This window comes from Oratosquilla oratoria, chromosome 35 (assembly GCF_046742065.1).
Source record: "Oratosquilla oratoria isolate Oo_2021 chromosome 35, ASM4674206v1, whole genome shotgun sequence".
In the NCBI taxonomy this organism is placed as follows: Eukaryota; Metazoa; Arthropoda; class Malacostraca; order Stomatopoda; family Squillidae; genus Oratosquilla; species Oratosquilla oratoria.
The window spans coordinates 25966683-25979493 of record NC_134811.1 but is presented as its reverse complement, the minus strand read 5'-3'; the positions used below and the strand labels follow the sequence as shown (position 1 = coordinate 25979493).

Here is a 12811-nt window from a genome sequence, read left to right as displayed (position 1 = left end):
TCCCTGTAACAATATATATATATATATATATATATATATATATATATATATGTATATATATATATATATATATACATATATATATATATAATAGATTTTTTTCAATAATCAGTATTCGTGAGATGTGCAGTTTTGAAAACATATATTTTCTGGTGATATTGAACGCATGCTGCCAAATCATATGATCTTAATCATGAATTAATATCTTAGTTAACTTAACTAAGACAGACGTGGGCCAAAATCTTGAAACGTCCTGAGGATTATCATAACATAAATTTAGTTTTTAATTGCTGATTGTTTGGTATATTTTTTCTACAGGAGTCAGTATTTAAAATGTGTTTTCTTGCGTAGAAAAAATACATCATATACTTCAGTGTGAAAACAATTAGATGGTCCAAAACTTTCTTACTACGACTGTATTCATGATATAAATAATCATAAACATAATTCACATCTTCATCAAAAAATGCAAAAGAAAACATCCAAGCCATCAAACTCCTTTAAGTATAGTCTCATTCCATATACTGACTGTGAACCCTAGATTGAGTAGACCTTAGACTTTAGTGTGTTACATAGTTTTAGAAAACATTCAAGATTCTAGAGACATTTTCATTATAGAAATATATCCTAGAGTAGGCACATAAGATCTGCCTTTTTTCTTATATTCCACATCACAACCTGTGATTAAAAAGAAATACTTAATTTTTTTTTTTCAAATTCCCGTGTAGTTTAATGAAAGTGTTATTAGTTTTTTTATGATTTTATCCTAACCATGATCCTTAAAACTTAAAAGTTATACCTTGTGTGCAGATGCATCAACATTGTACAAAAATTCCAAGCACTTCATATGTGCCATGACAAATCCACGCAATGAAGACTTGTTTCTGAATATAATCGCTTTAGCATGTATTGCGGAAGATGAAAAACACTGAGTAAATATGAAAAAATACTTTATTATGTATGGACAGTTAAGATTGCGCAGTTTATGTTATATACTCAGCCCTCAGAATTTTGAACGTGTGAAAGGAAGAGGCCTTCCATCAAATTACAATAAAGAGTTATGTTGTACCCTCATGATATGTGAACCAAAATTATGTTTTCTTTATACCTCTCTACTTTGTGTAGATTTTTTAAATATGTGTATATTACACACTTACATGTATATATATATATATATATATATATATATATATATATAGAGAGAGAGAGAGAGAGAGAGAGAGAGAGAGATGGATGCTTACGTACGTACATACATACATATATGCATGCATACATACATACCTTAAGATGTCTATTTTCGGCCTTCGGCTGCCATGTTTTCAAACATATGTATACACATATATAATAATGATAATAATAATAATAATAAATATAATATACGGTTTATTGGGTATAGCAGCATTACTGCTGAAAATATACAGCCTACAGAATTATATAATTATAAGATAGAACAATGAAAAGATGTTACAAGCATTAAAAAAGAACAAAACAAAGCAGTAAGCTAAGGAATAGCCGTGTTGACGGTGTTGTGGTGACGCACCTCTCGCCGTGGTGGTGGCACTGGTGGAGGTAGCAGGTCCCGGTGCCGAGGATGTTTCTCTAGGGTGACCGCAAACAACCTCAGAGTCTGAAGGTAACGGTCAGCAAGTGTTGGAAGTCTGAGTGTGGTGAGAGAGTGCCGATAGGTGGTGTATTCGTTGCCAAGAATTGTGCTACAGGCTCGTTTCTGCACTTTCTCCAGCTGTTACTACTGCGTGACTGTAAATGAAGAGGCCCAGGCAAGTGACGCATACATCAACTTGGGCAAAATGAAGGAAGTGTGCATACATATATACATACAAGCTTACATGAATACATATATGGACACATTCATACATGCATACTGTATATGCATATTTATATGTATGCATGCGCATACACATACGTACACACACATACACACCTTACAAGAGCCGTTCTAGTCCTAAGTATTACAATCAGGTAAGCACACACACAGTACATACATATTCACATACGATCATTTAGTGATTATATCTCTGAATAAAGGAAAGAAAAGGGGAGAATTGAACAGTTTACAGCTACCCAAAGAGGTACCTGTGACAGTTTATAACCTTGGCCTAACCTCCTGGTGGCTTATTGGCCTTGCCTACTGAGGGCCGACCCATCTCTCCAGGGATGATCACGTGACCAGGACCAACAGATGAGGTGCTGCTGATGCAGGCGTTCAGAGAAAAGGCAAATTGCTTCTCTCTTTCGGCATCAACTTACGTGGCTTCAGTAGTACCTTATGATCTTCAAAGTTAAGAAAAAATGCAGATTTTATATACATTAAAATACCAAGGAACATGTTCATGCCACTGGAAACAATATCCAGTAAGATGTTTTTAATAAACAACAACCATCTTCAACTTTCAACGAGTCCTGCTCTACCAAAATATTACTGGATTTATCATTTCTGCCTTTTACTAAAATAATTTAATTTTACTACAACGTACACAGTTCAGAATGCGAATATGCTACATCAAAGTGAATATAGGTGATAGAGAAATAATAAGAAATTATTTGGATTCAGTATACAAAAATATGTTTCAGAATGCAAAATTATGATTCAATATACAGTAGTCATTGCCAGTCAAGAGTTTTTACTAGAGTAGTAGAGCCAGTATTAGAATTGGAAATGGAGAGAGCGAGTGGTTTGAGATAAGGGGGACTGTGTCAAGGGTGTGACTCGTCGCTGTAGCTGTTCAATGTGTACACGGATGGGGTGGTGCGGGAAGTAAAGGCGAGGGTAATGGGCAAGGGACTGAATATGGTTAAAGAAAATGGAGAAAAGTGGGAGGTGAGCCAATTGTTATTTACTGACGACGCTGCGCTTGTGGGAGTCAGAAGGGGGGGGGGTGAAGGGAGTTTGGGAAAGTATGCGATAGGAGAATGTTGATGGTAAATGTGGGTAAAACAAGGTGGTGAGGTGTACAAGGGGAGAGGATGACAGTGAGTTGGAAGTAAGTCTTATGTGTAAAGGAGAGAGGCTGGAGGAAGTGGGTAGTTTAAGATATTTGGGGACGCATGTGGTAGGAATGGAAGAAGTGGAGGTATAGGTAAATTGTAGATTGAGAGAAGCAAGCAAAAGTCTTTGGGGATTAAAAAGTGCCTTGAAAAATACGCATCTGGGAATGGATGCGAAGAGGAGATTGTATTAAGAGGTGATTGTGCCGGCGGTTTTGTATAGGGCAAAGGCTTGGAATTTAAGAGAGACAGAGAGGAAAATTTGAATGTGTTTGAGATGAAATGTCTGAGAAGTATGGTAGGGGTTAGTAGGTTCGATAGAGTGAGAAACGAGGTGAGAAGGAGAGCGGGAGCAGAAAAGGAGATGCCAGATAGGGCTGATGAAAGAGTATTGGGATGGTTTGGACATATGGAAAGAATAAGTGAAGAAAGAGTGATAAAAGAAGTGTGGAAGGCATAGTAGAGGGAGTGAATTTGAAGGGTGTTGAGTAAAAGGGGAATGTCTGTTGGACAAGGAAGAGAGAAGGCAGAGAATAGGTGTGAGTGGAGAGTAGTTGTGTATAGATGATACTATTATGCAAGGAAGGGAATGGTGGGGGTGGGGGGTGCTTATGTAAGAATGACATTTTGGCGTAGCCCGAAAGAATTTCTCCCCCTCTCTTTTTCTGTATGAGGGGACGGAGGGGGGGGTGTCACCGATTAAGTGAAGCGGCCTTGCTATGGATGTATGGTGGATGGGAACAGAATGGGTAGGAGTACGAGTAGGTATGTGCTGTGAAGAATATTATGACTTCCGACAGATTTCCCATCCCTTTTAATATGAAATGCTGACGGTGTAAGATAATCTAGGTGACCGTCCCACCGAGTTAATTCTGGGGTACTCTGTATGAACTTATATACAACTTGCAGCAACAACAAAACTACATACCTTTTGATCGGCAGGGACTCATCGAACCCTGAAAAGTACAATAGCATCACAAAGCATCATATATCCTTGTGAATATGTAATAATTTCAATCATTCAAGTTTGTTTGGATATTTCATGTAACTGTCAAGTTACAACTAACCGTGGCCTTGAGGCCACTCGGTGATTTTCTTCGCCTTTGTTTTGGTTGATGAAGGTGAGTGCGACGACTTCGGGCGTGGCATGGGGGATAAGTATGGGAATGGGGAGAAGGATGAAGGTATGTGTTGAGGGGAGTGGTTCTCTCATAGAATCCCATCACTGGTTAACACACGCTTCTTCGTATAAACACTACACACGTCAGAGTACATATGAGGTCTGTGATTGGGGTAAATTCATATCACTTCCCAGTCACAAATCACTAACACGTCTGGTCAGTTACATCTCTTGTCTTAGACTTGTATTGCGTTATAGGGGGCCCTCTTGGCGCCGAACGACGAGTGACCTTTGACCTCTCGTTGCCAAGAGTCTATGGGAGGTACAACTTCATCTTAACTGACATGAAGATGCTGCACGATACATATGTTATATAATCCCCATACATTGGGAACTAGAGATGGGTAATTCACCAGAACCAATACTCAAGACGGAGAAGTAACCAAGTGGTAGATAAAAAGATTAATAATGAAAATAATATGTCGGTAACTCAACTTTCCTGAGAGGGGGTAGTCAACCGGCTTGGTGTAGCTACGGTGTCGAGTCCTTTACACAATGCTTTATATAATGTTTTTCGTATTTATAAATAAAAATCATAGGCCACTCTGTCTAAATGGAAATGTGATATACCCTGTGAGAGACGCTACGTGTGATATACCCTTTGAGAGACGCCAGGAGAAGTTCCCCATCTACGAGAGGTCTCTTGTTGTCTCTTCAGTCCAAGATTAAATAAATCACCAGGCGCCTCTCGTAGATGGGGAACTTCTCCTGGCGTCTCTCACAGGGTATATCACAAACAACTCCCATATGATCCTCTCCTTTCAGACTTACCGCCCATTTATAACTTCAATTATTTTGTAAAGGTCAAAGTAGCTCATTTCAATCACCTATTCAAAAGAATACATAATTCCCTCCATCTAACGAAGGACGAAATGGTCAGTTTGCACAACAAATCAGCCAGAACTGATACCTTAGATATTGGAGACATTATTTACATCCTTAACCACACACCCACCTCCAAGCTCTCACCTAAATTGTCTGGACCCTGTCGCACCATTGGTCATGAATCTAAGAATAAGGTAAAGGCACTTAGTTTACCAAATCTGACGGAGACCCTGTTGCATAAAGATCATATAAAAAAAATATATAAAAAAAAGTTACCCGTGGCCTAGACATAGAAACTGTGCCTTCTCAAGCTCCCCATGCGCAGGACATAGAGGACAGCCCCCTATCCTCTTCGCAAATCCCACCTTTGCCACTTCCCCGCTATAGTCTTCGTAATAGAGCCACACCTTCATAAATATATATTATTGCCTGGGTGATCGGAAATAATATCTACTTCCGTCTACCCTTACAATTAAGTTTCCTTACGTTATCTATATATTCTGTTCTTGTTCTTATGGCACCCGTATGCCAAACTTATGTGTATATACCCTTCATGCCAAGGCCTTGAAAAAGGACTTTGTTTTGTGCTTTCTTTTCTTTTAATTCTGTAAGTATAGAGTCACCTGGAAGGTGACGGTAGCTGGCCGAGCCAATGTGATATACCTTGTAAGAGACGCCACGTGTGATATACCCTTGAGAGACGCCAGGAGAAGTTCCCCATCTACGAGAAGCGTCTGGCGATTTATTTCATCTTGGACTGAAGAGACAACAAGAGGCCTTCTCAGCCAAGTACTCCGACACGGCGAGCACATCGGCCAACCCATATATCAGTCAGGACACTATAAACAAACTCGAGTCGACACGACGCGAACAGGGTCAAAGGTCATCGCCGAAGATTTGCGCCGTTAGACAACAGTCTTCACATCGAAACCTATTTTTTGGCAACCCTCAAGAGTGCCACCTTTCTACCGTTTTCCATTGGGCATCCCTTCGTGGGGAACGCCCCCTTTTGCTTTCTGTAATTTCTAGCTAAGAAAACCTGGCAACCTCCAGAGTTTACCTCTGGGCTACCAGCAGTTATTGTATCAGACTATGATCAGAAATTAAAGAAGAAAAACGCAAACGTCTTTCCCTCCAACCACGCCACGCACGACAACATAAAATGGTGGCAGCGTGGGATGGCGAAGCAAGACTAACTCTACAGCCGTGGACATCGAAGCAGCAGTGCAACACTAATCAAGCCGACATCAACCAGCTGCACCACGCCAAAAGCACCAACGCTCTTAGCCCCATCGCCCACAACCCACGCCACACCGAAGAAAACATTCATCGACAGCTTCGATCTTCGCTGAACTCCATCTCAACGACAGTTGCTTCACCAGAGGCACGTGTCAAGCAGCTGCACTACGAGCGACGAGACGCCCTTCGCTGCATCAGCCAACTGCATCACGAGCGACGAGACGTACAAACCCTCTTCTTCTCACTCAACAACTTCCTCGCCAGAGGCTGAATCAACCAGCTGCACTACGAGCGACCAGACGCCTCTCGCAGTTGGGGAACTTCTGGCGCCTCTCACAGGGTATATCACAGAAAAAGTAAGATTGCATAAGTTATGCTTGCTTCCATATACTAAGCACCTAGAATGCAAATTTCATACAGCTTGATTGCTGTATTTCAATCTTAATCCTAATTCTACAGCTATCAATTTACTAAATTAACTGAGGCCGCAGCCACAGATGTCTATATCAATTGGCAATAATAGCTTATCTACTCTAAAAAATGCCCCTGTCGGGATTTATTCCCGACACTCTTCGGGCGGCAAGGGAGCACGTCTAATTACAGTTGTGCATTGTCAATCAGGGATTGACACTCGAGCTGCTTGTCTCATAGGACGGACGTACTAAGGCAGGGGTTCTCATTAGGGGTGAAATTCACCCCCAGGGGGAAATTTTGGATTTTCTGGGGGTGAATTGTAACCACAAGTTTACGGGGTAAGGAAAGCAACTATAGGTTTTGGCCGATCTGGCCTGTCACCTGGGCTGGAATTATACCTATGCTGACCCAAGTTAATCTTTGGATTAGAAGAAAAAAAATGATTTTTAGTATTATTTGCATATTATTTAGAATGCACCTTTTGAAACAAACTATCTTGGAGAGGAGGGGGGAATGACACTCTGACAAATGATGAAAGGGGTATGGGCCAAGCAAGGCTGAGAACCACTGTACTAAGGTGTCTCATCCTCACCAATGGATTCTTCACCTGTAAGGGTGTTGCTTTGATTTGGCTACCTTACCTACCACATAAGGAGAAAAACGCTCTTGGTATATAGACAAATAAGTAGACAATATGCAAAAATGTATATGAAACATTATAGTACATGAAACAGATGTTTTGCTTGTCATTGTCATGAAAAATAAATAAACAAGTAAATAAATAAAAGAAAAAAACATTCTTGCACTTAAGGGAAATTATAGGATTTTCAATATTACTTTGAAAGAAATTAGATAATCCCAGAAATGAATTTTGAATTACCGGGATTGAGGAACTGATCCAAGTCTTACTCCATTGAGCAAGTGGGATTTACCATTCAGTAAACATTGTCGTCTTGTGTATAGTAAACGAGATCTTGCGATGGCTTCACGAGTGGCGAGGAGGTTCCTGCCAATTTACAATAGATACTCGAGAGTAATAATACGAAGGTAATATTGTATATTGTGTTGGTAAACAGAACTATGTGTTTGATTTACGATTTTTATAGTCATGTATGATGCTATGTAATCTGAATTCTAACCCGATTGTTGTCATTGACATTGTTACTGTAATCGTTTTAATAACACTACTTTTGGTTATTGTTAATATTTTACGTTAAGAAATTACCACATTCTCACAAAGTCAAAGAAGCAATTTTGAACAGCAGAGAAAAAATAACAAAAATATTTGGTCTATAAATATTTTGTTCTTCAGTCAATTTGAATTTAGCTCGCAAGGTTCAGGAAATTGTTACATTGTACTGTATTTCTGTCATGGTATTAATCCCCTCACCAGAATAAAGATACAAGTCCATGTGGTTGGGGAAATGTTTATCATGATACTGCCATGGAGATGAATAAAATAGCCTGGCAATGATAAGGGTGAAAGTAAACAGTTACAACATTCACTGTACTGCAGCATGCTATGAAATTTACTTTATATTTTATTGCTTCTATATTTACCCTGAGAGCTTTTTTGGTGCAATTCCAGTATCACGCCAAACACATTGGTATAATTCCAGAATCACGCAAGCATGTGTATTTGACATGAAATTTACATTTTCCAATAGCTGTTAACGTAATATATCCTAACCTAACATAACCATTCTGTAGAAAAAAAAAATAGATCTTTGAAATACAAAAACAAAAGAAGCAAAATGTGTTTGCATAGAGCACCACTGAATGCAGCATAGACACAGTCAGCTACTACTGGAATACGATATGTACCTACATGTAAGTGTGACACTGGAATTATACCTGCAAATTTTTCACTTCTTTCTGTCATGCATATGAAAGATATTTTTTTATGTAATGGTTGTATTAGGTTAGGTTATATAGTAATAATAGTATACACTGGGGTCGTACAATTCAACAGCCCACGTTTCAACAAGTGGAGGACAAGATAGAATTCGGAGAAAATTCAGAATTTTAAGCAGCAGTTTGGGAACAATTAGGGGATTTAAAAAAAGATTTAGAAGAAATAGAATATAGAAAGCCCAACTTGATTATACAAGGACTTCAGGAACCCACAGCTAATAACACCAATGATAAGAAAATTGAGGATGCAAATCTAGTTAAAGAGATTGCGAAAGACATAGGTATTCAAGATGATTTTGAAATTAAATCACTGTTTAGATTAAATCCACCCCGAGGAATGCAGAACCAACAGCACAATAGGCCAAGGTTACTCAAAGTAGTATTGGAAAACGAAGAGTTGAAGATGAAAATTCTGAAAGCCAGTAGGCACCCGAGAAACCTTGAGGATAACCGGAAAAACTGCGTTCGTATATTACCTGACAAAACCTTCAAAGAAAGACAAGCACATACAGAATTAGCAAAAAACAGGGACATGAAAAACAAGGAGTTGCTGGATACAGGAATCAAGGACAAGACCTGGGTTATACGCAACGGGAGACTCAAGCAGATAATAGTACGAGATCTCAATTAAAAGAAAATGTTGAAAAACTAAAGTGTATATGCACTAATGTGGATGGAATAAACATCTCGCAAAAGAGTGATATATTGGATATCTTGATCAAGAGGGAAAATCCTCATGTTCTATTTGTTACAGAAACAAAACTCAGGGAGGACGAACTAACCTCACAATTTTTTTACTGTAATCTGTATAATGCTTACAGAAAAGATAGAATTGGGGAAGGTGGTGGTGTTATTATTTTGGTACACAAGGATATTGTATCAACTAGTTACAATGATGACATATGGGAACAAATTGAAATGGTAGCATTCAAGATAAACCACAAAGATGGAGACATCTTATTAGGATGTTTATATAGACCGCCTGGTTCTTCTGCAGACTATAACAATTTAGTAAAGCAATCGGTTGCAAAATTTGGGAACTCAACAACGGATCAAGTTTTATTATGTGGTGATTTTAACTTCAAAGAAATTGACTGGGGAAATAATTTAGTGAAAGGAAGTGAGGAGAGCGAGCCAGCAACATTCTATGACACCTGTCAAGAGGCATTTCTTTATCAGCATGTGACAGAATTTACACAATCACATGGGACAGATACTCCCTCACTACTGGATCTCGTATTTACTAAAGATGAACTTGATATTGACTATGTTGAATATTGCGCCCCTATTGGTGCTAGTGACCATGTGGTGCTAAATTTCTCTCTCTTGGTAGAAGGCGACTTGTCCCCTGAAAACGAAGGTCTAGGTAAACTGAATTATTTTAAAGGGGATTATGCCAAGGCAAATATATTGTTTGCAAATGTAGAATGGGCCCTGGAACTTGCTGGTGCTAATGTGAACGAAATGTGGGATAAATTTACCCATAAGTACTTAGAGGTGACACAAAGGTGTATACCCACTAAGGATATGTTAATGTTTGGTTCAAAAAGTAAACTCAAATGGATGACTCGCTCTGTAATGAAACAGATTAGTAGGAAGGAGGAAGCATGGAGGCGTTACAGAAAAAAGAAGACTAGACACAGATATAACCACTACTGTTCAGTAAGAAACAAAACCACGAGATTAGTGAGAGAAGCTAAGTATGATTTTGAACACCAACTGGCCAGAGACATCAAAGACGACACAAGAGCCTTTTATGCATATGCCCGTAGTAAAACAAAAATTAAGGAGGGTGTAAATAGACTGACTAAAGAAGATGGAACGATAACTAGCTCCACTTTAGAGACATGTGAATTGTTGAATAAGGAATTTCAGAAAGTGTTCGTACAGGAAGGATCAAATCCAGAAGTAATTACGGAGAGGGAGTTCCATGGAAGCATTCTCACCCACCTTAATCTTAACATAATGGACATACAAAACACATTGGAACAACTTAAAGAGACATCAGCACCGGGCCCAGATGGGGTTCACCCCAAAATGCTCAAAGAATGTGCCGCCACTCTCTCTCGTCCACTTCTCTACATCTTTGAAGAATCACTAAAATCAGGGACAATCCCAGATGATTGGGGAAAGGCCAATATTACTCCAGTATACAAGAAAGGAAATAAAATGAAAGCTTTAAACTATCGTCCAGTGAGTCTAACGTCAATCCCATGCAAGATTTTAGAAAAACTTGTTAAGAAAACCATAATGGAACAATTTGGGCAAAAACCAAATATTGTCGAATCATCAGCATGGTTTTTGACCTGGAAGATCGTGTCTCACACAATTATTAGAGTACTTTCAAGACTTGGAGGATGCTACTGAAGGACTGGAAAACAGAAGGCAGAGGGTTGCAATCAGAGGTGTTCATTCAACCTGGCTAGATGTATGGAGTGGTGTACCTCAAGGGAGTGTGCTGGGACCGGTTTTGTTTCTGATTTTTATAAACGACCTATTTGACGATATACAATCCAGTGGGAAGTTATTTGCGGATGATGCAAAAATTTACAGGAGAGTGAACAGTCATGATGATAAAATAATTCTTCAGGAAGACCTTTGCCGCTTGCAGGAGTGGAGCGCAACATGGCTCCTAAAATTCAATATGGAAAAATGTAAAGTGATGCATGTCGGGAAAAATAATGCAAACTATAATTACTACATAGATGGGTTCCCATTGCAGACAACAACAGAAGAAAAAGACTTGGGGGTATATGTTACACCTGACACATCACCTACTGTACATTTATCCAAGGCTGCTGCCAAGGCCAACTCTATGCTAGGTAGGATCAAGAGAACATTTACTTGCATGGATAAAGAAATATTCCTAGCACTGTACACAACACTGGTACGACCCCTTATGGAGTATGCTGTACAAGCCTGGTCCCCGTGTAAGAAAAAGGACATTAACATTTTGGAAAAAGTCCAAAGAAGAGCCACCAAACTTGTTCCCCAACTAAAAGAAAAACCCTATAATGAAAGACTGGATGCTTTGGGACTAACCACCCTACAGGCAAGAAGAATACGCGGGGACATGATTGAAGTCTTTAAGATGCTCAATGGAGAAGAGGATATTGACTGCAGTCAATTCCTCCAAATTGAACCGAGAGAAAGGTATGAGACCAGAGGGCACCAGTGGAAACTAAAGAAAACTAGATTCAGAACAACAAAGAGAAGCAACTTTTTTGACGCCAGAGTAGTAAACAAATGGAACAGTTTACCGGAAAATGTAGTTAATAGTTCGTGTCAACATGTTTAAGAATAGATATGACCGGTACATTGTAGGAAATCTGAGAAGAGGCTACTCTCAAGAGCTTTAGCTCCCTTGCCTCTTTGACATCACTTCGGTAAGCATCACCTCACTTCGGTAAGCACCTCGATGAATTCCTACCCTTAAATTGTAATTCAACAGCTTGCAAATTTGACGTTCAAACTGCAGAAAAAAGCGCAAATTTCTTAGTTTGCTGAAATGGAGGTGATTCCTGGTTTGATGCCTCAAAACTGCCCTAACCCCATTAAGTTGTGAGACCCCAGTGAAATGATATAGCAAGTTTCTTGTTGAATGTTTGTGTTTGCAAGATTCTAGAATTTCAACCACTTTTTTGTGTAAAAATATTATCCAGAAGTTTCCCTGTTGATCTGAATGAATCTGACATTCTCATCTATTGGAAATCACGGTTATCATCCCCCCCCATACCCCCAACAGTCAACAGTAGTGGTGGAGAGATTTGGGTGGGACAGTGGTGAGGCAAAAGGGGGTGAGAAGGGGAGACAAAATGGCATTAGGATCAGTTAATAATTATGTATATATATATATATATATATGTGTGGACAATTTATAGTTTCACCCAACCATAGAATTTGATATGTGGCTTATGTGTTTCTGGTGAGAAATGTGATATGAACGATGGTGTACATCCTTTCCGTCGCAAATGCGTACTTTTGAAATAATTAAGTATTGGAATTATGCACTTATCCGTACATCTCCCGAACGCATAAGTGTGGGAAATCGGGGTTTTTGGGTGGGGAAGACTAATAAATGGATTAATGCACATTGCAAAACAGGTATAACATGAACAAAAAACACTTAAAAAAAAAAAATCATATTTTAGGGCCGGAGTCCCACCTAACATGAGCGGCCATGTTTGTTTTTCCCAATGATTTGAAAAATATCTCGTTGATCAGCTACATTTA

General features: G+C 39.1%; 1 protein-coding gene across 4 annotated transcripts in view; it reads left to right on the top strand.

Annotated features, from left to right (window-relative positions):
* Positions 1 to 7240: 7240 nt before the first annotated feature.
* The window catches only part of LOC143018612 (NFU1 iron-sulfur cluster scaffold homolog, mitochondrial-like), a 39047-nt gene continuing 33476 nt past the window's right edge, over positions 7241 to 12811 (top strand). For 2 of the 4 annotated variants that reach the window (XM_076174132.1, XM_076174131.1), the window contains exon 1: positions 7241 to 7711. In XM_076174132.1, coding sequence (XP_076030247.1) covers positions 7644 to 7711 — 68 coding nt within the window. In that variant the 5' untranslated portion in view covers positions 7241 to 7643. The remainder of the gene's footprint in view (positions 7712 to 12811) is intronic. The other 2 variants (XR_012965763.1, XR_012965762.1) reach the window with 2 other exon arrangements.